This window comes from Trichoderma gamsii (genome assembly GCF_001481775.2).
Source record: "Trichoderma gamsii strain T6085 chromosome Unknown Scaffold_16.2, whole genome shotgun sequence".
NCBI lineage: Eukaryota > Fungi > Ascomycota > Sordariomycetes > Hypocreales > Hypocreaceae > Trichoderma > Trichoderma gamsii.
The window spans coordinates 669,758-695,712 of NW_020171353.1; the positions used below are offsets into that span (position 1 = coordinate 669,758).

Consider the following 25,955-nt stretch of genomic DNA (forward strand, 5'->3'; position numbering starts at 1 on the left):
ACCAAGGCCGAAACAGAGCACACTGTACCGATACTCTATGCTGAGAGAGAGAGAGAGAGAAAGAGAGAGAAAGAAAAAGATTATCCCACCTGGTCTGAGGAGATTGCTGCGCCAAAGTTAACGTTACATTACAAGACTAAGTGCTTTGGCTTATTTTTGTCTTATTTTTTGGGATCGCTGCTTAGGCAGGAGAATAAAACCAACGACAAAGAAAAGGCCTGGATGACGCAAGAGCGACAGCTACTATGGACGGAAAAGGGGCATGAATACTAACCTGACTAAGATGCCGGACGTGACGACGAGGCATGAAAGAGTATTTATAGGGCTGTGTGGAATGAGCTGGCCAGACGGGGAAGAAGACTAATCTGGCGCATGGGGAGCATGATGCGGTGAGGCTATATCAACGATCAAGAGGGTCGCTGAAGGGCTAGCCTGGGAGGATTACACATACAAAGCCCGTCCATGGCTGACGAGCCTGAGGGATCTTGCTGCGGTCGACAAGGATGATCTATATTCAGGCAGAGAGACGCTTTGCTAGGTCGTGTTGAGACCACCTTGGCATTATGGCTGGAGAGTTCTCCAGGGGCCTGGACGCCGGATTCCGAAATCGCGGGGATCGGGAGATATCATTGAAGAAGCTCGCTATTTATTGCCATGTGCGTGTGAATAGCTATTCTTGTAATAGTAGTAGTAGTAGTAGCGATAGTTGGATTTAGAAGAAGTGAAAATAAAGGGGGTTAGCCTGTGTGCAGGTGAGAAAATAGCGTCAAGGGGGTCGAGCTCTTCGCCCACCGCTCGTTCAAGAGCAATGTTCTCCAGGCTTGTTTTTCCTTGCAGACTTGGACCGTATTACTCCACAGAATTAAATTGCTTTGTGCTGTCACCCACCATAAATAGAAATCGTAGTACATAGCACCTAGCTATTGCTTGGCTCCAGCGCTACTCTTGGGGTAAGAAAGAAACTGGCGATGTTTCTTGCCTAACATGTACATACAGTGATTAATTTGAAGATGAAGCACTTGGACAGCAAGCATTGATCAGTAAGTAGCCCTTCTGGGGCATCTGCTGACAGCGAGGCAGGGTTCTCACGGATCTCTTTGACGTGCTTTTTTTATAGTACTTGGTATTAGTAGATGTTGGGGAATGTGTCATCATTTGGTCTGTGCTAGAAGGCTATTTTCTTTGTTTCCTTCTTGATTGAGATGGACCTAGTAATCCGGGTACTAGGTAGGTAGGTAGGTAGGTAGGTTTTTAAAATTATTTTTCATCAAAGGGGATGATGCCTAAGCATAGGTGGGCTTATTTTGGCAGTTTTGGGGATCAGATCTCCCATGTGGCCGTGCTGACTGTCTCTCTCTCCCGGTGCACAATGTTGATCAGTAGATGATGCAGCATCTGTGCCTGAATATCTGCTTTCGCACGTATCTGACTATGGAAATAGATATGCGGCCGTTGAAGGGATTGTCTCAGTTTGAGTTTTGTTTGTCTTTTCTGTAGATGGCGATCTTATTTGCGGTAGTGCTTAGACGGGGGTTTGGGAGGTTGGTTTATAGAAAGTATATGTATGTGCAGCTTACATATTCTGTTCATTGGGGCTTGTTGTTACATTAATCTATATGTTATTAAGAGCTTAGTATATTTAGAGATCTGATCTGTCCAAAGGCAATATAGACTGAGTAGCCATGAGTCTGGGTAAGAAAGGATGTCTATTCTGCTCTCAAATGACATCATATTAGTTGAGCAAGTGCTAATACAACATGTATGTCATCGACTAACTTGATAGGTTCCTACCTAGACTTGTTATGTGGCAGTATTTCTCGACTGTACCATGCAAGATGGGCTCATATATGGGGTCATACGAGGTATTCCCGTTTGGCTCTCCACACCGGGGTTCTTACCACGTAGTACAGTAGTAAGAGATGAGTGTAATCAGCAAGATGTTGCTATTTACGTCTTGAAACAAGTTTTTGCGTACCCTGGTATGATTCTAGCTCAAGTGCCGCGTAGTAGCAGTACGTAGCCTAGTATAATCTTATTTGGCCTCATCCTACAGTAGTAGCTCTTGAACCTTTCCGGATATTGCCCCACGAGTCAGTGAGTGGCTCATGCGATGAGACGTGTGCATTCTTTTTCTTCTGGAATCTTTGACAGGGTCACATCCCGGCAGATTGCAATCTGCTGCACAGATTTGAAGGGGATGTCAACGAAGCATTTTGTGGAGGATTTTCTCCTGGGTATGGGATGGTCCTACGGGTACGTGAGGCTATAACTGATGGCTTACATGTTCTATGTAGACGTCTCTGCATTGGCGGTACAGATGAAGAACGGGTTGCGAGTTACTTGATCGCCAACAAAGAAGTAATCAAAGTTGAGATTGACGAATTAAAATTAATTTCCGTTGAACATTAGGAAATTTCTGTTCAACTGCTCTATCAAATCCAACAAACGTCTTCATGTCATGAGGTCCAACACGCCCCCCATATCAGGAATTCTTCCATTCGGTGCCGACAAAGTACCTGCGTGCCCGTGCCCAAAATGGCCCTTGACCCACTAGGCGGAGACACTAGACGGCCGCCATTGGTGCACCGGCCCGTCTAATTTTCCGCAACGTGTGCCTCGGCGCCTCCACAATAATCACATTTCCAGGGCCAGGGACATCATTGCGTGGAGTTTTAAATTTGCATTCTACTCCGTATATTTAGTGTTTTTGGTCCCCTGTTTGTCACTCGATGCTGAGCAACGATACGATGCGGCCTATTCCCGGGAGGGGCGAGAGGCTCGTGGCAAACACGATGTGGCGAAGATGAAATCTCAAGTTGAAAAGTCGATTTTGCGGCAAGGGCACAGCACGCCTGCAAATCGTGGAGGTCTCTACGTATCTTCCACCGGCGACAAGGCAACGGCTTCTCTCGACGCCACATTGTGACAGGCGCTCTGCGATTGCCGACGGCTGCTGTAGCGCCTCGCAAAACGACTCGCTCATTGGCAGCGCGGCGTGTGACAGCAGCGATGGCCGTGCAGCCAGAGGCCGGTTCGCTGCGCTACAGCATCCGAAGCTTAGGCGCGGACCATTGGCCTCAGGGCACCGCAGCAGGGGTCGAAGCTCAGCGCTTACCCGCAGGCTCGAAATAGCAACACGAGCCACTCACGGCCGCGCTCGACCCTCCACCAGGCGTGGCCCTCTCGACGTCTCCGCTTCCCGTGCCGTTGCGCCTTTGGTCGCCCCTCGCGCCTATCCGGAGGGGGAAAAGAGAGATACAGTCAGTAGTACTGTAGAGAGAGAATAACAGGAGCTGAACAAAGGCGGGGTCCACTTCATGGCGGTGGCGCAAAATGGGAAAAAGGAGAAGAAGAAGGAAAGGAAGCTGGGCGACAAGTGCGGAGAAGCCTGGCCATGGGAGCGCCGTGGACGATGCAAAACATGCGCGGTTGTTTCGTCGTCACCTGTATATAGCCGCCGAGGATCCCGCCTTGTCTGCGCTGTTGGAACTTGGTTCTGCGGCATTTCTGATTCTGGTACGGGGGTAGATAAAACTCGTACTCGGAACCTTGTTTTGTGTTTTCTTTGTTGGCTGGCTTTCTCGTCTTATAACTCTGTTCATTAAATTAGTCCACAGCAAAGCAAAGCACAGCACAACACAGCACAAAGCTTATATTAACATCCACCGATACGAAGCACGCAACCACCAAGCGTTCTTTCGGATAATTACGACTGGGGCTGTTGATCGATTTCGTGTTGGGTCGATCGCTTGACGGAGAGTGTGTCTGGATATCGCCTCCTTTACGCCAAGGTCGTCTTCTCTTTCAACGTCGACTCATCTCACCCCCGACTCATCTCACCCCACTCCACCTCTTTCACCTTTCGACATCTCGACATCATATCTATAACTCCCATCTCTCTTCTTGATACTGCGTCATTATATACGGCATCGAACATCACAACTTCCATCATGATGGCGTCTCAGCCACTGCACCACAGCCCGCCCAAGAGGCCGCGCCTGTCGCTCAAGATCAACACCTCCAGCCCCTCCGTCCCCTCCGTCCCCTCCGTCCCCAGCAGGCCGACAAGAGGCTTCCAAGTCGACCCTACCGACCGCACCGCTTGCAACACCTTGTCTAACGTCTATGCAACCGCCATCGAGAGATCTACGCCAGTCCAACCAGAGCCCCTCACAGCAATCAACACGCTACAGTGCCTATCATTGAAGACACCAGTTGTGTCCCGAGGCCCCAAGCTGAAGCTCAAGACTCCGATCAAGACTCCGTATGTCGCCGACTTTCCAGCGACACCCACCACGGATACATCAGGCTCACCGCCGCAGCAGATGGAGATTGCCTTTCCTAGCACCATGACGCCAACACCTCCCATGTCTGCTGGCGCCGTTGATTCCAACGGACCCAAAGCCTTTTCCTTTTCACCCAAGGATCTCTCTTCTAGAGCCAGGGGATATACTGTGGCCTCTCCCTGCTCTCCTGTCGAGCCTCTTCTTTCTAGACGGCATATCATCCCGTTCAACACTGGGGCTCCGGCACCTTATACGCACCCTCACACTCTCCACAGCATCCTGCGAAACTCTCCTCTTCCTCCTAGGACGGCCATTCCCCCTTCACCAAGGCGGCAGTCCTTGAGATTGCAAGAAAGAGCCGCCAAGCGAGTGGGCTACAACAACCCTCTCACTCAGACCATCATCACCAACAAGTACACCAAGTCACATATCGATCTTCTCGTCGAGGAGGCTTCACCTGCCTCGCCGTCGTTTTCGCCCATCGGAGCCGACAGGGGAATCGACCTGAAGCAGGCCTTCTCGCCCAACGAAATCGAAAATGGGGGCCAGACGCCAGGCCCCTTTGAGGACATGCGACGCAAGCTTGCGGCTTTGAGTGGCAGTGCAACGTCTTCGCCCTCGACAACGCCCGGCGGCAGCAGCAGCAGCAGCAACGGAGGCATCCGCAAGCGCAAGCGCAAGGAGAAAAAACGCCAGTGGGTCTGGACGATTGGCGTGGCAGACGAGGAAGAGGAAGATGACGAACGCGTCGGCGGCGCAATCGCTGCTTCGAGGGCTGAGGCAGCTACCTCTACAAGGGCCGGGGCCAAGATGCCCAGCAGCAACCGTCACGACGATGAGGCTGTGCCCAGGGCCGCGGTGGAGGTGCCCGACATCCAGATGGTGCCTGACACACCGACGGCGAGCATCGAGAGCAGTTCCGATTCGGCCATTGACATTGACATGTCCGACGCTAGCAGCGTCATTTCGGAAGATTTCCAGGCCTTCTCGGGGGCCTCCCTGGGATATGATCTCGACATGAAGACGCCGACGGAGCCCAGGGCGCAGTCGCAGTGCAATAAGCGGAAGCGGGATACGCCTATCCCAGAGCTAGCTGAGGCGCAGGACGCATCCGTAAGCGTGAGCTAGGCTTACCCCTTGTTGATGAATAGATTTCATCAAAGGGTGTTTTGCCAAAAGCACAAAAAAAAAAAAAAAAAAAAAAAAAAAAAAAAAATCTTTCATGTATTTATAGCCAAAGTCTCTGTTGGATATAAGGAGACATGGCAATAGGGTTGGTGAAGCAAAGGCATAGGGCAGGGAGTTTTTACTTTTTCATCCTTCTCTTTGGAAGTAGCATTTTCATTGGGAAAGCAAGCAAAGCAAAGCAAAGCGAACACAATCGGGTTGCATTTTATGAGAAATGAAAGTTGTTACGAACTGTAAAATTTGAGATGGGAAACACGAGATTACGGTGATGAGGAGGGGTCATCTTTCAAGGATATTATACCAACTTTTTTTTAATTAGTTTCTTGGATATATCAATACTACTGGGCTTTGATCAGCCATACACAATTCTTTCACTCTATCAAAAACAAATGTCTTATGTGATGAATAGTCTTTATTCAATACCTAGCCGTAGAAGTGGACATTGTCAAGTCCCCATTACACCCAGGTAGACTATAGTTCATAATGCTCCTTGGGTGGATATATGTTCAAAAATGTTTTCCTGCCTTCCTAATCTCCCCCTTTTTTTTCTTGGCTTTTCATTTTTTTTTAAGTTTCTTTTTAGTTTATGCCTTTTTTGCGGATTGTTGCTGGTCATAGTAAATTTCCTCCGCTGAAGTGATGCACTGCATGTTGGCACCCAGCTTGTTAATGGTTTCCTGCCACTCCTCGTACTCGTCAGAGTCGAATACAATGCCGCCACCTAGATAATCAACGTTAGCTTTTCTTGGACCAGTTCCTAGCATGAACGTAGCTCAGACATACCAGCTTGGAGATACGCCACACCATCCTTCGTCATCATGGTCCGCAGAGCGATACAAGTGTCCATTGCGCCCTCAACATCCTCGCCGTTCTCGTCCACTCCTCCGTAACCAAAATATCCAACCGCACCGGCATACACGCCGCGCTTCTCCTGCTCCAACTCGGCGATGAGCTCCATCGCGCGAACCTTTGGCGCTCCGGACACGGTGCCGGCCGGGAAAATTGATCGGAAAGCGTCGAATCGGGTCTGGTCTGGGCGCAGGACACCGGAGACTTGGGAGACGAGGTGCTGCACGTGGCTGAACTTTTCCACCACCATGAGGCGGTCGACGCGGACGGTGAATGGATCGCCCACACGGTTGACATCGTTGCGGGCGAGATCGACGAGCATGACGTGCTCGGCTCGGTCTTTGAGCGAAGAGCGCAGCTCGTTGGCCAGGCGTTCATCATCCTCTGGCGTCGGGCCTCTCTTGACCGTTCCGGCGATGGGGTGGGTGATGATTCGGCCGGCTTCCGACTTGACTAGCAACTCGGGTGATGCGCCGACAATCTGGAAGTCCTGGCAGTCAATGTAAAACAAATACGGCGACGGGTTGACGGTTCGCAGGTGTCTATAGATGTTGAACGGGTGTAGGTTGGTAGGACGAGCGAAACGCTGCGAGGGCACGGCTTGGATGATGTCGCCAATGACAATGTGCTCTTTTAACTTGGTAACGTGGGCCTCGTAGCCTTCGCGGCCAATATTGGACTTGTACTCTTGGCCCAGCTCGATGGGACCCTGCTCCGGCAGGGGAATCTCGGGGCTGTTGAGAACGTTGACCAGCTCGTCAATGGTCTTCTTCGCCTCGTCGTATGCTGCTTCCAAGTTTGTCTGTCCATCCGTGGGAACCTTGACGTAGCTAATGACCTTAATGACACCGTAAAACCTGTCAAAAGCGACAATCGTATCGTATAACATGAACAAAGACTCGGGAATCTTCAACACGTCCTTCATCGGCCGCGCAGTCTTGGGCTCAAAGTATCGCACGCAATCGTAGCCGACATAGCCGATGGCTCCTCCTGTCAGAGGAGGCAGTCTCAGTCCCGGCACATGCGCAACGACGTGGTTCGCCAATTCCGCCTCGAGCGCAGGCAACGGGTCCTTCTCTTCGCCGTAGCCAGGACCGGTCGTCAGGATCTTGCGCGGGCCGGCGCCGACGAAGCTGTATCGGCCGACCTGCTCGGTGGCTGCTGATTCGAACAGAAATGAGTATGTGGAGGAGGCGGAGGACGTGGATTTGGCATGCGCCGAGACTTTGAGGTAGGCGGCAGAGGGAGTGATGAGGTCGGAGGTGATTTGGCGATAGACGGGCACGAGCGTCGGCTTCTTTGCGCCGTCCTTGGTGGGCTTGTTCAGAAGGTCCTTGACAGCGTCAAGTGACGGGACGATGCTTCTCTGTAATCATGGTAAGGAATGATGGCCATACTAGCACATGGCAGAGCGACGAAATGTGGGCAAAGGGAAGGACTTTGACAGCTCTTATATGGGGAGAAGAAAAAAAAGTTGACTGGCTAGCTTACCACATGTGCCATCGTAAGGATGTGAAGGAAAGAAACGAAGAAGAAGAGATTAGAGGGTTGTCTATGGGAGAAGAACGCTGTGCCTCAGACTGAGAATCTCAAAGCGCCTGTGTCCGAGTGTCTGCATATGTGGAGGACGAGTCTGCAAACAATCAATGGCCAGATATAAGAGCCGAGAATCTTGGAGTTGTGACTCGAATGAATGCGACCCCACCAACTGGGTTCTGGACTTTTAGTGATGGAGGGGCAAGCAGCGTGGCCGGCACCGGCGATCTTGGTTTGGAATCTAGCGGCTGACAGCGGTGCTACAGCGCCCTTTTAACGGCGGAGGAGCACTGAAGCCCGCTATGAAGGCGCCGCTTGTGGCCTCTGATTGGCGTAGAACCCTGGCATGGGTGCGTCTGGTGGGCCAATTCACGGCAATTCACCAAATGGCGTTGACAAATGCCTTGCGCCTCTGCATTGTTCTACAATGTCAATATAGCCAACAGCCTTTCTTGCAGCACCAATAAGGCGCCGCTTCAGCCCTCAGCCGGCCGTGGGTTGCGAGCCAACATCGCAGGGAAGATGCCGCGGGAAATATGGACGGCAAGGTGGTGAAAAGGCCGCCAAAACGCAAAGAAGACCGAATCATTCTGCAGTTTGTCCGTCTCACCGTCTCAACGCCCGTCGTGATGCGACATGTTCCCTCATTTTGCAATACGAAGTACTAAACAAATGTACAGGACTATGACTGCTTCTACGCGCAAGTCTTTGAGAACAGAAACCCGGCGCTGAGGTCAAAGCCGCTCGGCATTAAGCAGAAGAACATCTTGGCCACCTGCAACTACAATGCGCGTCGCCGCAATGTCAAGAAGCTCATGCTCATCACGGAGGCAAAGAAGATTTGTCCCGATCTCGTTCTTGTAGATGGCGAGGATTTGACGCCGTTCCGCGATGTGAGCAAAACTCTGTTCAATTTCCTGAGATCTCACTCTTGGAATGGCAAGGCGGAACGGCTGGGCTTTGATGAAGTCTTCTTGGGTGCGTCCAAGGTCAATGGAGTGACAGTAAATACTTGCTAACACGCTCCGTAGATGTGACGGATATTATCGACTACAACATGTCGTGTCTCAATCGAACTTCAATGACCGAGTCGTTCTTTTATCTATCCAACAAGGACCCTGAAGTAGGCTTTCCATGCGACTTGACCTCCATTGCAGGCTGTGTTGTTGGTGCCACTGTCGAGGACTTGGATTTGGAGAGCCCTATATATTTGAGGCACCTCTTGGGCTCCCACTTTGCCCAATACCTGCGACTAAAGCTAGAGCAAGACTTTGGTTACACATCGACTTGTGGCATCTCTACAAATAAGCTTCTGAGCAAACTTGTTGGCAGCAAGAACAAGCCGAGGAATCAGACAACGCTGCTTGCTTTGACCGATGACGATATCGTGAGCTTTGTGGATGGGCACAAGCTGCGCAATATTGCAGGAATGGGCTCCAAAATCACACACGTGCTTGAATCACACATCATGTCCAAGGAGCTTGAAGACACTGGCCCCTTTGATTCTCACGTAACGGCACGAGAAGCTCGTCTCCATCCGACTGTATCCCCGTCCTTTCTTGAGGTACTTCTAGGTGGCCCTGGCGCGGAAAGAGGCATTGGATCTCGAGTCTGGGGGTTTCTTCACGGTGTGGATCCTACAGAAGTCAAGGAAGCAAACGACGTCCCTTCACAAATCAGTATCGAAGACACCTACGGTGGTCTTCAAACGATACCCCGAATCACAGAAGAGCTTCATAAGCTGTCGTGTTCTCTGATTCGGAGAATGAGAGTAGATCTTACTATCCTAGACCACGGTTCAGACATACCAGGCGGCCAAAAGTGGATTGCAAGACCAAGGACCCTCCGACTCTCAACTCGATCATGGCCGAAGTCGGATGCCTCCCAGACTCGAGATTTCAGTCGTGTGTCTCGGTCAGGACCGCTACCGAGTTTTATCTTTGACCTAAAAGCTGACATTGACGAGCTTGCTCAGCAGCTAGTCGCAGAAGCGCTATTGCCATTACTCCGCCGCTTACAGAGTGAAAAGGGTCAGACGTGGAATTTGCAGCTCATTAACATCTGCGCAGCAAACATGGTTGCTGGAGCTACTGATGACAAGACGGGAGCGGGACGAGACATTGCAGTCATGTTCAAGAAGCAGGACGAAGTACTTGCTCCATGGAGGATTACGTCTGACGCGGCTGACGACGATGAGAAACTTGCGAAAGACGAAATGGAGGACGATGTATCTGAAGATTTGGATTCTGACATATCTTGGGAGGCCTCGGATAGTTCCATATGCGTTACCTGCGGCCACTCTATACCTTTGTTTGCGCTGCCCGCTCATGTGAGGTATCATGAGATGGGCGAATGAGTTTATCTTGTCTTGCTGCCAGCCTCATCAAGAGAAATTACTTTTGACATTATCGGCCCACGCCTCAATATCCGCACTGGGCGCCTCGCAAGCAGCAATAGTCTGCTTTGTTGTATCGCGTTTCTGTATGACGATATGACGCGGAGCCGGATCCCGCTGCCCAGTGGTGTGCTCTTGTGCTCTGTGCGTCTTCCGGGGGGCACATGTTGATTGCGATTTCTGCGCAACCCGCACACCAAAGGATAGCTTTGTGAATAAGGCGGCTTGAGCCATGTCGTACAAGCGACTACTTTGTGGAATACCAAGGAAGCCAATAGGAGGAACAATTTTCAAAACACCTGATTGACTGTGACTGCCGTGGTTGGATGGACAGTTATTGACGAAGAAGAGAAGGAAAATAGGGGGAATAGGAGAGTGAATAATAGTAGAAATAGACCGCTCTATAGCCAGCTTATTTAAACACAACGGTAGCAACATAGAATGGCGCCATTCACCAAACTCCATAGACTGATACTACGAAGCTGTATCGGTAGCCAATCCCGTAATCCAGTAAACAAACTGAAGTGCGCCGGGATAAGAGCCGTCCCAACCATGTTTGTGGGTGGACATGCAGCTTGTTCGTGTTACAAACCTGTATCACAACCCGACGCTCCGTTGTCAAGCTAATCTATGATTGCCGTGTCATCGCCTTGCCACGCTCGGCCCAGAGGATGTTTGTAGACAAAGTCATGGCCATGCATGTTCAAACGATACATTGTCAAGGACAGCTTGGATCGTGAATCGGTGCTCTGGCCGGCAAACAGAGTTTTGTTTGTTCGTTAGAGACGATGAAGCTCCATCAAAGACGCTGTACATAGCCGTATGAACAAAGTAGAAAGGGACAGGGTAGCTTGTTTGTCCCGCTGTCCATCGCACGTCTTGCCGCCTTCTCTGTGCTGGGGATGCATCCGCGCTTTTTATAGCTCTGCTTTGACACACCGCTTGGGATGCTCTAGCCCTCAGAGCTTCTCATTTCCTATATTGCTTCACTCTAGCAGATGTCAGAACTTCCTTGCCCCTCATTGAGCATGCCAATAATTGCATGTCTTTCTTTGCCCAGTATCTAGTTACCGCATCGCCAACTTGTGATTAGCTTTATCTTTTATCAGGCAATCCACAAACGAACTGGAATCAGGAGACGGCTTCCAACATGCAATAGACGGCACGGCTCACACCGCCGCTGCAACTGTAGTTTTGGGAGCACTGAGTTCCGCCTTTTTATTACTGAGGCCTTGTGACCTCTAATTTTGTCCACCATTTCTAACTGTGTCTGTCTGTGGATGTTTCGATAGAGCCTGTCTTCTCCCTCTCCTGCTACATCACTGCTTTGTGTACCTACCGCGAGAAGTAGTGAAGTTTCTAGTAGTGCGTATTCTGTAGTTTTTTTCTCGCCTTTGGTGTGACGATATTTTCGGTGAATCTTTTTCAACGTACGTGATGAAGTGACGTTTGCCTTTGTTTGCCCCCAAGTATCTGTTCTAGATCCCTGTTTCTGTGTTTATTTGCCGGTCACATATCTTATATCCCATAGGCCTGTCTGTTTTCAAGCCCTTTGTATCACAACGCTCATAGAAAGAAAGGAAAATGCTCTGTTTTCGTTTACACTCTTTTTTGCGCCTGCCTCGTCCACGATTCTTTTCCTTCCGTGTTTTGGTTTTGTTTTTCATCTCTTCTCTGTTCCTTCCATGTCCGGTGTGCACGCATCATTTACTCCTGCCATTGGCTTTGGGGTCGGAAACTGGCAGCCACCTGGCAGCCAGTCAGTCCCAAATTCACCCACGCGCCTTCCTCTTCTCTTCGCTTCTTTTCAGGTTCTGCTTGCCTCACTTTTTGTTCAGATTCTCTTTCCTTTCCGATTTCCCCCCTCTACATTGGAGTTTTGTCTTTATTTCTCATCCGCCAAGCTGGTTTTCGACTTTCTTCATCACAACATCGACGAGAGTGAGATGCACCTCTTCTGTCTCCATCTCCCTTTACGGCTTCAAATCATCTGGCCGGGCTTGGCCAGCCTCTCCGTCTCTTCCTTTCATCCCTAGAGAGCATTTTCCATCTGATGACTTCTATCAGTTGCTGGCCTCAATATTTGGTGCTCGTTATTCAACTTCTCAAGAAATCATTTGTCCGTGACCATCCTCTCGCCTACTGAATCCCAATCACTTACAGAGCGGATCTCTGAGGTGTCTGCTTTTTTGGTTCGCCAATTAATCAAGACATCAGGCCTTTTATAAACTAGAAACCATTTCTCACTGCATCTCGGCTGGATTCCCTTATCTTGAAACGATTGAGCGCCAAAAGTCAGAAACCGCCCGTCATGGCTCGAGGACGTGGAGGCAGTAATCATGGCCAACGCAGGCCAGTCGACTTAACTGGCATTCTGTCAATAGCCGAGAAGAATGACTTGATAACTCTAGTCAATGCCATTACGGAGAGAATGGCTAGAGATATTAGCAATATCTTTGACTCCCCTCCAGTTGCTCCACTCCAAAGCGACCATGATCACCACCACCACCACTGGCTTCTGCTTTCTCTACATCATCAGAAACAGCACAAACCGACATCCCATTCACTTATGGGTATAAAACGAATTGGTTCCTCAAAGCCATTTGACAAGACGCATGATATCATCGAGAAAGAGGAGAAGGAAGCCATGACGCCGCAGCTGCGCGAGCTAAAGAAGGAGGCTTTGATCTTCTTCCGCAAATGGCAGACGATAGTGTTGCAGCGGGTTCGAGATATTGCCGTCAGTGATCAACCAGCTCCTCACCTAAGCATTCGTGGTCGTGGACGTGGAATGAGAGGAATGCCTCGAGGGCGAGTTGGAGGTGGTCGTGGCGGCGGCTTGATGCGCAGCCCCCTGACTCTGGCAACAGGTTTGATGAGCCTTCTTTCACGCAACTCTGTTTTTTAGATAGCATTTGCTAATTATTGCTTAGGACCACCGCGAGCACCGTCCAATTATCCGGACCGCAGCCTAGCTACTCAGTTTCCCCCGATTCCTAACGCTCTATGGACTCTAGATATGGAGAAACGTAGGCTATTGTTGCATATTGTGTTTCTCATTCTGCTATCAATGCAAGAGTACACAGCAAATGCAAGACACCTCATACAGAGCCTCGCAACTTCTTTGAACCTCCCACCTTGGGTATACCGAGAAGAAGAACTACGCCTTGCTCGCGGGCTGGCTAGGACAGCTCTCAACCTCTCTGAAGAAGATGCGATTGCACTGAAGAGTGAGGAGACGAAGACTTCACGGCGCTGGAAGCTTGGATTGGGAAACAACTCGGGAAAACTTGCTGCCCCTCTTGCCGCAGTTGGTATCGGTGCGGCCCACGGTGGTCTTGGACTCACTCAATTTACAGCGGCAGGTCTATTGGGCATAATGGCCGACAATGCACTCGCGATAGGCAGCCTTTTCGGCATTAACACTCTAAAGCCGTTGGGCAAGATGATGGAAACTTTCGCACGGGAAGTTACCGACTTTGCATTCATTCCCATTCATAGCACGGATGCGTCTGAATACCGCGACCCCCGAGTCATCCCAGCGGAACATCGAAGACTTTGCCTTACTATCGCTATAGGCGGATATGTCATTGGGGATGAAGATATCACAAAAACTTGGCAATGTCTGGGTCGCTATACCGAAACTTTTGTCACGCGGTGGGAAACTGCAGCCCTCACAAGTCTTGGCAGCTCCCTTGACACTGTTATAAAGAGCAGTTCTTGGAGCAGTGCCCAGGCAGAGATTAAAGCTCGCACAAGTAAGCATATGCTTTCCATACTATTTCAATATTTTATACAGTGATACTAAGTGTATTCTTCCAGTTTTCTCAAGCCTTGTGGAAGCCACCTGGCCCATTTCACTTCTCAAAGTCAGCAAGATTTTGGACAATCCTTGGAATGTTGCGATAGTCAGAGCGGAGAAGGCAGGGGCTGTATTTGCTGATGCCATTTTGCGACAAAAATTTCATGGAGAGAGGCCAGTCTCATTGATTGGTTACGGCCTTGGAGCCCGTGCCATATATACATGCCTTATGGTATTAGCGGAGCGCCGACAGTTTGGAGTCATTGACTCAGTTGTTATGATGGGCTGCCCAGCACCGTCAGAGAGTCGCGTGTGGCTGACGCTCAAGAGTGTTGTATGTGGACGCTTGGTCAACGTCTATTCAGAACACGACTACATGCTCGGATTTCTTTATCGAACTGCCAACATCCAGTTCGGTGTCGCTGGCTTGCAGGAAATCCAGGGGGCAGATGGAGTCGAAAATTACAGAATGAAGAGCCTTCCTCGCGGTCATCTGACCTATCAAAGCCAGGTGAGTCAGATTTTGAAGAATATTGGCTGGGAGGATACCATCACAGATGCTGCCAAGGTGGGAAAGTAAAACTTATCGGATTGTACCCTCATTGCTTGTTCAGCCCTTACCCCGCCGCCCCCAGTTTGTCCAGCGGCTCGTGCCGACAGATTGTGTTTCGTAGTTGGAGGTGACTTATTCGAATTTCAACACTGAGCTTTGTTTTTTTGTTGCTGTTCTCAGATGCGCTGAGCAGCACTCTGACCGAACTGTTATTGTATCTATTTAGCTATCATGCACCAGCAAACTTTGCTATTGTTCATATATGGGCTGGTCTCTCCTGAAGTCAAGGGCGGTGGAAAGACATCAAATGCAGACGAAACACAAATTCATGTATGAAATTAAAAAAAAAACGAAGAATCGAAATAGTCCAATTAACAAAGAGCTGCCCTGCCAAAAATGAAATGTGTTCTAAAAAAGCAAAAAAAAGAAAAAAACCAAGTTTCCCACGCCATTTAGGTCAACCAGTCAACCAACCAAATTGGTTATATGCCGTCGTATGCCTCTCTCCTCACCCGGAATGAGTCCATGCATGCCAGTGTCTTTTTTTGTTAACAATAAAATTATCTCTGACCCATCCGCGAGTATGTTTGCGATTTCGACAATAGATTACATCGATGCGTAGTGATTTTATTATACATTTGAATTTTACCCCTTCATCTTCTTCAACTTTCTTTTCTTTTCTGAATGCCAGGTTTTCGTCATCTGTAAAGAAAAAGGAAAGCTCCTTATTGAGGTGTGCCGCCTAGCATATTCGGGACTTGCTTCCGAGCAACTCCCTTGGGACCACGAGGCTCGATGCGAGGAACTCCTTGAATAGCGCGGGGCTCACGCATAAGCGACCTGTCCAGACGAGCCGGCATGCGAGTCACAATGGTGTGGTACTCGCCAGGGAAGTTGCCCTTTGGTAGAGGCACCGAGGCTGTGCGCCATATGTGCTCTGAGGTATCGCCAAGATAAGGGGGAATCTTGGCGCCGCTGCCAGATCCACCGGTGTTGCTGCGGCCTGAAGGGCTAAGGCCCCATGAGTTGGTACCGCCGCCGCCACGGAGAGTGGACAGACGAGACAAGCTGGATGGCAGGCCGGTACGGCCACGGCCTTTCTTAGCCATGATGATTTCGTCAAAGAGTCGGATATCGGGGTCAGAGGTGAGTTTCATTTCTCTTTCATGGACGAATTCGTTAAATGCTGAATAGAAAAAGGGGATGTTAGTATAAGTGTCAAAAGAAGAGAAAATAAGAAATATAAATTGCAAAGCTTACCTTGAGTCTCTCGCATCATCGTGACATATTCTTGTTGATCGTAAGGGAGACTCTTGATGAATCCATCCATGTCAAAGGAATACAGTTGACCACTGTTCTTGTGCTGCTTTGACGGCTTGCCCAGGTATTTGCGGTATGTATACAGCAAGCTGGCGAGGCATCGTACAAACGCTGCCCGGACCCGGTCTGCATGGAAAGCATCAGTACAAACCAGGGATACGAAGCCCAGGCATCGGCCGTGGGCCACAGTTTTGCACGCTCCACACTTGTAAAATCCATCACCTTCGGATCTTTCTTCGCAAATTGTGCACACAGAAGCTGTGTCTTTAGGGTTCCAGTTGAAGCAATGTCCCTCTACCCAGACCGTTGTATCAGTGTTACTAACTGGCTGAACCTGCATGCTTGGCATAATAGTCGAGGCCGCCAGAGTTGAAGCCGCATATGTCGAAGGAGCATAGCCTCCTCCGAAAGAGGATCCAGAATCTAGCGTTGAGATAGATAGGTTTGCCTGGTGACCATTCAAAAATGGAAGGCTGGGTCGATGGACGGGCTGAGCCTTGTCGACGCCAAAGGACGAGCTTCGTCGGCCCTTGTCTTCTCCAAAATGTCCCGATCGCTTCTCCCTGAGTGTTGCAGTCAAGGCAAATCCTGAGTCGCTACGTGAGACTGGAGTGGACGGCATGGGAGGGAATTTCATCGAGACTGGAGATACGGAAGATTGAGGGCTGGTTGAAGTTGACTTGCTGGTTCCTGGCCGATCAGATTTGCCATTATCTACCGAAGACAGCGAAAACCCGTTAAAGGCCGGAGGCAGCAGGTCAGTAGGAGGATCAGGGTCCGCAAAGCTGGATGAGTTTTGAGACACCCATTTACCGAGAGTCGCGGGGGGGGCGACGCTAGTGAATAGGGATGCATTCTCCGATGAGAAAGAATCATATGGGAAGGCCTCCATTGCGTAGGGAGGAGGTCCAGTCGTCACGCCATAACGTAGCTTGTGAGGAGCCGCCACCTGCAGCAATGACATCAACTTTCGGCGATGCTGTCGCGGCAAGCGGTTGGGCTGCGACGTGGCATCAATGGTGTCCTTGTCAAGATCGACCAGGACGTAGTCATCTTCAGGAAGATCAATTCGCTCGTAGCGGCGCTCAACACCGACAATGTACGGGCAAGGCGCGTCAAGAGCAGAGATCAGCCTGGCAGGTAATATGGGGATAAAGATGCTTGCCCATTTCAGAGGGTACAAGAGACTTGCAATAGCATGGCAAGCCAAGTGCAGCATGCTGGTGTGTGAGGAGAGGAAGATGATGCGAGATTCAGACATGGCGTATTCAAATAGAGCCACTATGTTCTCAAGAGAGAGACATCTGAACAAGGCGTATATGTCAATGGTCCGAGAGCCGGGAAGCTCATTCGCTGCTTCTTTACGAGCATAAAGCCGCAGCTCCCGTACACCAATCTCAACTTGAGTCTTGGAGCCCAGGGGGCTAAAAGCTTCTGTGCACAGATTGACGACGTACTGCTCCAAAGGCTGCCATCGGCCTACTTTGGGAGAACTTGGGGGGATCCTGAGCACGGCACCATCGGTCATGGGAACGACAATTGCCTTGAGCCATTCTTTCCAGAAAGCCATGTTTGCGGGGTCTCGTCCCAGGATACCATAAGCACGCGGAGCCCAAAGTCCACTCTCGCCAGTGGTAAGACCCTCAATTCTAGAAGCTGCACCGTGTCTCAACGGTCTAAGCATATCCGTCATGAGGCTGATCTTTTCCTCAACAGTTCCAATCTGATCCTCAAGCCTGTCCCGAGCAGGGGTTCCCGAGGGAATTGTCCCAAGCTTGGATAAGAGCTGCGACAAATGCGATCGCTCGCTGGCTAAACGCACTCCCAGGCTCGCTGCGAGCTCCCGCTCTTCATTGGACATGTGGCTCTGTCGCCAATCCTCGCATTTGTGCTCCACAGCCTCTGCTACATCGGCAGGCAGCGCTGTCCACACAATGAGTGCGATTCCATAGAGCTTAGAGTTATCATCAGACGTCATGGTGAATCCGTGCCACGTCGTTCGCGGCCGATCATCAGACGAAACGATTTGAACGTCGTTGGGGAAAGCAAACATGGGCACGTAGTCGGGAAACTTGCCTCGGCGAGCAACTTCGTCGATGGCAGTCTTGGGAGGGTACCGATCGAGGAGCATAGGCTCAAATCGTCTTTTGAGAGGATGCATGTCGGGATCAGTGTTGAGAGGTTCGGGAGGAGGGATCACAGAGTTGTAGTTGCTCAGTCGTCGTGTGGTACGTATTGAAGCTAGTGTGAGGACAGGTTAGATGATCGTCGAGCTCGTTACGATACAAGGGGAAGGAGATGAGGGATCACACTCACGAGCTCTCTGTGACATGGGCCTGGCAACACTGGGCTGCTTCCGCAGGCTGTTCATATCTCTAAAGCTGATCTTGCGGCGGATGCTGCCTTTGATGCTCTTCAGGGGGCTGACTCTTCCGCTGGGGTCAGCGTCATCGGCTCGAATGCGCTCGGCTCGAGGGTTCACCATGGGCTGGCGCGCCTGGGTCTTGGCTCCAGCACTGAAAGAAAGGTCTTCCAGAAAATTTTCTCGCTCTGCAGCAAATTTCAGAAGAGCCTTGTCGAAATCAAAGTCCCCCATAAGGCCAAGGAACTCGCCCATCGAACCGCCCGGGATCAGGCCATCGCCATTAAGGAGGCCATTGCCATTAGCAGCGGCCGGCTTGGCCTTGATTGTAGCACTGCTCCTGTTGCTTCTTGTGTTGCCGTCATCCTCCTCGATGGTATCGACAGAATTTCGACCGTCCAGAGAAAGCCTAGAGAAGCGACTGGCAGAGTTCTGGCGAGAATGGCGAGCAGCCTTTGGCTTGGTATGATTGCTAGCAGCATCCTCTTCCTCTTCAGGCTCTCCGTCTTCGGCAATGGTAGTCGTCTCGACAGAGTGGCTTACTGATGGTAAGGACTCATCGTAAACCACCGCCTCTATGCCGGCGATCCAGAAGTATTCCGCCAGGGGAGGTGATGAGCCCTCCATGTCATATCAATGATTCGAACTCTCAGCGTAGATGCGGCGATGGGTGCTTCAACAGCAGCAGCGACGTGCAATGGTAGCCCCTCAACGGGTTGCACCAGTCTTATGACGGCTATGAATTATCTTCGCCTGCTGTGCTAGTCTCCAAGTGTTTCTTGTTTTCGTCTCGGCACAAGAGCCTGGTCGGTGAACGGCGCGTGGCACGTTGGTCGCTGCCAAAAAGTTAGTAAGGGCATGCAGGACAGGCCATGGAGCACGTCTGGCTGGTTAGTGGCATCACTGCCGCTGCAACCAAGGAAGGCTGTGAAACAGGCACGCACCAAGACACAAGCAAGGACCTTTTTTTTTCTCCTTGGTCTGCTCAAGGGAGGAAACGCACGAGGAAAAGGGCGCTGGCGGGCCGCAGAGCGTTGATCGTGGGATTGGACAGAAAGAAAAGGCGTTTTGCAGTGGGAGGGGGGGTTTGGTGAGCCCCTTTGGCACGGCAGAGATCGAGGATTATTCTCTGGGATGCTCGAGGTCCCGCAGGCGATTCAGACACCACAACTCAACTCAGCACTGGACTGCCAGCTCTGGTCGACGCGGCGGACGGATGCATTCGCAGAGCAAGAAAACGGCCTGCTCGAGCGGTGCTGCGCGATGCAGAGCAGAATGCAGGATGCGAAATGCGAAATGCGAAATGCGAGGAATCGAGGGGATTTCGAAAGGGGAGGAAAAAGGGTCGCGCAGGGCCCCGTCCAGGTAGCACGGAGTGCAGGTACAGGTACAGGCACGGGCACCACAGTGGGCTGCTAAGGCCTGCTAAGGCCTGGGGGAATTTTGGGGTGCCAGCCGGTTTGGCACCGATCTGCGCCGGCGCTTGCTGGAGCCAGCCAGCGACAAGCGAAAAAGGGCCTGGTAATTGCAGGTAGCGCTACTTGCGTCTGCGACCGCGACCCAGTACGGGTACAAAGATGCTCCGTGCAAGCAGGCACGGCTGCAAATGCCGTTGATTCGTATCAAGCCGCAGGTATCTCAGGCCAATGGAGTGGCAGCAGCATTTGCATGTCGGGCTTTAGCGCTGCATCACTGGCTGTCGTCGTTTTTCAAGCGTCTGGGTACAGGCCTGATTGCATACCTACCTACAGCATATGCAGTCGCCTGTACTCCGTATCGAAATCGAAATGGATGCCACAAGTACCAGGGTGCGGAGTACGCTCGACGCAAAACCTGTAAGGTACCATGTACTCCTTGGCTAGCGTGCAAGTTCGGAAGCAAGCCACCCCGTCGAGCCGTAATAATAGCTCTGGCCCGGCCGGAACTTGTATTTGCGTGTCGGGCTTTGCCTGAGGGGCCGCGGACGAGCACATGGGCGGGATAGTACTCTCTACATCGGCGAGAACCGCCATAGCGCTACTTAGCCTTACACTTGCTGCCCAAGTATTTCATGTAATCTGGAAGATTAGGTACCTTACCCAGTGTCAGTACTAGTAGTACTGTAGTATTAAGTTGGTGGTGGTATCAGGCAGATGTCCGTTCAAGCCTGAGTGCGCCATTGGCCGGCGACTCTTAAGCAGTGATCACGTCGAAGATGAGCGAAGTGGACGACACTAGTAGTTTAGGCCTCTACGGGGCAGGCATCCCGCAGCAGTAGAGAGAACTGCAGGTACGGCTCTCTGTTGGCCGTCGAAGAGCTCTGCACCGAGGATGCCAGTCGGTGCAGATACTGTAGCACTCCTAGACCTGCAAGTCTGCACAGTCCACGTGTCTGCCAGCCGAGTAGGCTCCCGTCATCATCATTCGGAGGCTTAGAAGGTGTGGGAAGATTTGACAAGAGCCTTTTCGAGCCTAGGGAGTAAGCACTTTACACATGTTTAAGAGAAGGGAGAAGGTGATTTTGACTTTTCTCTAACGATTACCGTGCAGATCAGGGTACCTGCCGTTGTAGGCATTTGACAGGCAGATCTACAGGTACAGATGCAGTAAGCAAAAACTGACTGGCGCTGCCTGAGGCTGGCCGCATTCGTAGATGCCCATCTTAGGAACCTACCTAGACAACTTTCTTTCGCCTTCCACACCCTCCTCTCTCAAGTAGTCAAAATGCTCACTCCAACACGAATCGACCAGCATCTCTTGTCCGCCAGCGAAACATCACAATCGTTGCCGGCCCTAAGCTTAAGCCTCCCATACCTTACCTAGGATGCTAGTACTAAGCCGATTAGAGCTACTGCCAAGGTCACAACACGGACGCTTCACATGAGGCTAAAGCGCCAAAAGGAAAGAAAATTCTTCAAACACGACCCCCAAGGGACGTACCGCAAGATGAAACGCAGCAGCATGCATCCATCGGCATGGCGTTTGGCGATCTTGAGCCAACCAAGTGCTAGCAAGGCTGTACGAAGTAGGTACGCGGGCAAACAATTCTACAGCCACCCCAGACTACAAAGTTGATCCGAGAGCCAATCTCGAGCTCCATAATCGATGCTCCATGACTTGCATGCTTCATGTAGTATGCACATGTACAAGTACGGAGTAAGCTGCAGCAGGAGCTCACTAGTACCATTACAATCCCGTCCGTCGCTCAGAACACGAGCAATTGCAGCCAGCCACGTCAATACAACATGCTGTATGCAACAGAGTGCCATGAGGAGAGGGCGATCAATAGGCCATGGAGTGTGCATCATCTAGCCTCCTCTGAGCCAGTCCGGGCTTCTCTAAGCAGAGATGCCGTCTGTAGTTCCCAACGGCCATCCTTGGTGGGAAACCTTGATGACCATCTGCACCAATATCCAGGATTCAGGGATACCCCTGGTCGGTTTAGGGCGGTAGGCGCGCCTCGCGTCAAGTGGCGGGCTCTCTTCATCGGCCTTCTAGCGGCGGCTGATGACTCCTTGGAGTACAAGTACAATGCGGCTACAAGCAGTACTGTATGGAGGTGTTATGATTGATCGATCATGAGAGGAGCTCTCACCGCAACTGCATTTCGTCTCAGCATAAGCAGCTTCTACTTACGCATATGCCAGCTGGATACCCAACGATAATCAAGCACCGGCCGGTGTAACAGACAGCTTCTGTGGCCACCAAGATGCAGGTACCGCTCAGGCACGCGAGCGACTTGGCACCCATAGTACTCAAGGCGAAGCACATGCTGCAGGTAGTTCATACTCGAAGCCTCAGTCTTCAAGACCGTCTCCAGCTAGCCCCTGGACTAGGTTACTTTGGCCCCGGCTAGGAAGCTGGAGCACGGACCCTGAATTTGAAGGCTGCGCAAGTTCGCACTAAGGAGAGCTCAGAGTGTGCTTCGTATAACTACCTAGCTTGGCACAAGATGACAATTTCTCCATACCTACTAGCCTCTCCATAATATGCATGGAGCAGGCTGTAGAGCCTTTCGAGCAACAGGAGAGAGGGCCTGTTTGCCGTCCATTAATACTCTCCCTGCATTATATCCCATATCTTCGAAACAGAGCCAGCACTTTGTGACTCCGAAACGGAAAAGACGATAGCAATCCACGGTCTACTCTTCAACTCTTCTCCTTATGGTCTCTCCCTTTTGCTTTGTACCTCCTACGAGGACCAGTCCTGCTTACACAAGGAGGCAGTTGGAAGAAAATAGATTCAACCCGTTTCAGGGCACCCCACATATGATGTATCACGATCTTAGCCACCCACTTAAACTACTCTCCCAATTAATCCTTGTTTTGTGATCAACTTGGATCACGAATTGGTATTAACACATAGAGCTAGACTGCAGCGACAAACAAATACGGCACGCTGCAGAACTAGTTCTGTTGAGATAAGCCACTTCAACATATCCAGCCGGATGTGCTATAACAACCTCAACATTGAAGACGTGCTGGCAACCGGCGGTCACTGAACTACTGTTACCATAACTCAACTCTGGGCCGCTAAGATGGCTCACTTTGGTCATTAATCTTTCTGTGTCCGGAACACTCAAGTCGCTTCTCCTTGCAGCTCAGTTGCAACTAACTGTAAGCTTCTACCAATGGATTCAATATAGCCAAGACATCCAGAGACCCCTGGATGCGACGCCTCTAAATGGAACTACTACAGCAAGCCATCGACCTCAACTCATTTGGTATTGCGGTAGCCCGCTGCCGATCCCGCTGGAGGCCACTGTCTAATAGCAGTGTCGATCCCGGGCTTGGGCTCGGCGCATTCATAGCCGATTGCCGGCTCCTCATCCCTCCGATCTGCATGTTTTCCTTCGCTGGCAAAGCAACTCAAACGACGGTGTCTCTTCCAAACTCATTTCTTTTGCGTATAATCTTGTTTTTTACAATTGACTACATCTCCCTATCAAAGAAATTCGGTCGCCAGCTGACATGAGCCAGCTGATTGTACTACGATTTTCGTCCTCTGATACCTTCTTCATGCGTCACAGGGCGATCAAATGATTCGACGGTAAGATAAGATTCGCATTGATCAAAGTAGACATGCGTAGATAATAATATTCCGAACTCCATATTATATCATCACCTCTTACCAGGTACTGATACTGCTTCGGTACTCGCTGCAAGAAGCAAGTACATCTTTTACCCCTTTAAACGATGCCAGGGGGCAGAGAAACTGAGCAGTAACATTTTCCCAAACGGAGGATCACCAAAGAATAAGAACCAGACTGGTATTCTTAGCAACAATTCACCTCCTCGTACGACATTGCCGTCAGCGTCAGATCAGTCTTGCATACACGATGCATCTCGCACTGAGTCAAACGGCGGGCGCATCCCTGATACACGAACAGGAGTGCATGTTGGAATGTTTTAGGTTAGCAGTCTAGCGGTTTGGTTGTTTTGAGGGGAGTACGAGAAAAAAATGCTTACGGCTACTACTTAAAACACGACCCTGCCTTGACAGTTGGACCGATTGGGTAACAAGCTATGCACACATGCAAGCTGAAGATAAAAATAGAGATGCTGAGATAGGTTGATTGAAATGGAAGAAATCTCCGTCAATTTGGTACGTAGTATTACCCAGCCTAGTATCCCGTCCGCTCGGATTTTGGGCCGTAACGTATTAATTAGTAGTACTACTATTCTCCTTTTTGCCAAACCCTTACGAAACCATGCATCCTTGACAAGACTGCCTACCTATAATGGGTAGTCCGGAAACAAGAGACAAGAGACAAGACACATTTAACAGCCAAGATAATGTCTGGTAAGAGCTCAGGCTACACATTTGCTGTGCTTGGGTTCTCTTAACGCTTTGAAGTTGTTGAGACGACCTCTTTTCACTTTGTTGCCTCCAAAGTGATACTTGTAACTCCCCGGTAGGCACTACAACTGTTGGTAGTTGGCCTCTTGTGCGTCGGTCTCTTTATATCCCAGCACGGCATGAACCCGTCGACCCGGGCCATTGGTGCTCTCGACGCCCAACGTCAATATTTCCCATGTACCTAGATAGTACTTCTCTTTCGTGAATCGTGCATCATAAGCCCCTCTCTTGAATTGCTCCATCACATCTTTATGGAACGCCATGCATCCGCGCGGCCGCGAAAATTGACTCAAAAGCGGCCATTGGATCCATGGACCAGAACGCTGGAGACGTCAAATGATTCCCTGATATTCCTCACAAAGAAGCTTGCTTTGGTGAGTTTTGTAAATGAATAGCTCTCTCGATTGTTGCCACTGAATCACCGTGCTGCAACCCGAGCGCCAAGCTTGCCCGTCGATAGGTATCCTCGGCAGCCCATCTCTCCCCTCCACCCAATACCCAGGACGCCAAAGATCAACCTTCCGTCCGTTGTGAGTCGTAGGCCACCACCGGCATCGGTACCCTCTTCCTGCACCAGGAAGCAAACCTGCTCAATCTCGCCCGGGTGCACCACCGGCTTTTTGTCTCCGTCTGAGAGCCAGTTGCAATCCTGATAGCCCAGGCCCTCCTCCACATCCAGCACCACCTTTTCCAGCTGTATGATGTCCTCGCTGCAGTTCTCTAATTGCGCCTCGAGCACCCATTTTCTGTAGTTGCTGCTGTTTGCACTGGGCTCCAGGGCGCTTACCTTGGTCCTAACAATAAGCGACGCCTTGCAAATAAACTGATATAGCTTCCTGAATGTGCGCGTCCGCCCACTCGTCTCCGTAGCCTCCGAGTAGCTCACCGTCACAGCCAAGACGTGGTTCCCTTCCTCTTTCAAGTCAAAGCCTACAATCCTCTGCAGCGTCCCACCCGGCTCGAGATCCACCCCTCCCGCAGGCGTCGCGCCGTGGATGTTCGCAGGCCCAAGTTCGAGCTTCTGCGTTCCTCCCACGCCAGGCGTCTTCATCTCAGCCTCGATGCGAACATCTCGTATGCGCTTTGCCGCATCGGGGGGCAGATCGTTGTTCGCGCAGAGGGTGCAGCTGAAAGTCTCGCCCACGTAAGCCGAGCCGAACGACACCGGCAGGTTAAGGATCGGGCTCAGCAGGAACGGGTCGGGATTCGTATTCGAGGCGGATTTATAAGCGAGTGAGGCGGGTGCTGGCTGCGATTTGGTGTTGGGAGGAGAGAATGGAGGATCTACCGGGTACTGCGTTACGAGAGACGGTTGAGAGAGCCTGCAGAGAGAGAGGGTTGGCGGCGGTTAAAGGCTAGATTGAGGCCCTCCAATTAGAAAAGCGTTTGGTGCCTACCTGAGGACTTTAACGGAGACCGAATGCGGCTCCTTGACGGGATCGTGAGAGGGGTATGCCTGGTGGGACATTTCTATCCTGGATTGCGCCTTGTGCTGGGAATCAATGAATGTTCAGATAGGCACATGGCAGCGACATAACCGGGAAGCGGAGCTGCTAGCAGCTGTCACCAAGCTCGCTATCGATAAGAGATTGGGGACCCCGTTTCTTCTATAATTAGCACTCAGCGCCACCGTTTCGGCTATCTTAGGCTTTGAACCCCAAATCAGAACCAGGTCTCAGTCTTAGTTGTCTCCGAGTACAGAGTGAATTTGATGTCCATAGCAAATGAATCACATAAAGACTTTGCCTGTAAATATGTTAATACTACATACCTAACTAGATGTACAGAACAAATTCGTGACGTGTATTTCCTCGATTTCCAGAGGC

At 50.8% G+C, this 25,955-nt stretch overlaps 6 protein-coding genes across 6 annotated transcripts; 3 read left to right on the forward strand and 3 right to left on the reverse strand.

The window, feature by feature from the left end:
* Positions 1–3,950: 3,950 nt before the first annotated feature.
* TGAM01_v205373 (hypothetical protein) lies at positions 3,951–5,414 on the forward strand (the record flags this gene model as incomplete). The annotated part of the gene is made up of 1 exon (XM_018807803.1): positions 3,951–5,414. The coding sequence occupies one exon, from the start codon at positions 3,951–3,953 to the stop codon at positions 5,412–5,414; it is 1,464 nt and encodes a 487-aa protein (XP_018658991.1).
* Positions 5,415–6,058: 644 nt separating this feature from the next.
* On the reverse strand, positions 6,059–7,826 carry TGAM01_v205372 (anthranilate synthase component I; the record flags this gene model as incomplete). The annotated part of the gene is made up of 3 exons (XM_018807804.1): positions 6,059–6,195; positions 6,258–7,689; positions 7,815–7,826. 3 exons carry the CDS (start codon positions 7,824–7,826, stop codon positions 6,059–6,061), a joined length of 1,581 nt encoding a protein of 526 aa, XP_018658992.1.
* A 335-nt stretch (positions 7,827–8,161) lies between these two features.
* TGAM01_v205374 (DNA polymerase iota subunit) lies at positions 8,162–10,215 on the forward strand (the record flags this gene model as incomplete). Its single annotated transcript, XM_018807805.1, has 3 exons — positions 8,162–8,209; positions 8,540–8,837; positions 8,891–10,215. The coding sequence occupies 3 exons, from the start codon at positions 8,162–8,164 to the stop codon at positions 10,213–10,215; spliced, it is 1,671 nt and encodes a 556-aa protein (XP_018658993.1).
* Positions 10,216–12,565: 2,350 nt separating this feature from the next.
* Positions 12,566–14,636, forward strand: TGAM01_v205375 (hypothetical protein; the record flags this gene model as incomplete). Its single annotated transcript, XM_018807806.1, has 4 exons — positions 12,566–13,124; positions 13,188–13,283; positions 13,332–14,012; positions 14,077–14,636. 4 exons carry the CDS (start codon positions 12,566–12,568, stop codon positions 14,634–14,636), a joined length of 1,896 nt encoding a protein of 631 aa, XP_018658994.1.
* A 698-nt stretch (positions 14,637–15,334) lies between these two features.
* Positions 15,335–18,918, reverse strand: TGAM01_v205376 (hypothetical protein; the record flags this gene model as incomplete). The annotated part of the gene is made up of 3 exons (XM_018807807.1): positions 15,335–15,795; positions 15,870–18,170; positions 18,246–18,918. 3 exons carry the CDS (start codon positions 18,916–18,918, stop codon positions 15,335–15,337), a joined length of 3,435 nt encoding a protein of 1,144 aa, XP_018658995.1.
* Positions 18,919–24,547: 5,629 nt separating this feature from the next.
* On the reverse strand, positions 24,548–25,597 carry TGAM01_v205377 (hypothetical protein; the record flags this gene model as incomplete). The annotated part of the gene is made up of 2 exons (XM_018807808.1): positions 24,548–25,451; positions 25,527–25,597. 2 exons carry the CDS (start codon positions 25,595–25,597, stop codon positions 24,548–24,550), a joined length of 975 nt encoding a protein of 324 aa, XP_018658996.1.
* Between the last annotated feature and the right edge of the window lie 358 nt (positions 25,598–25,955).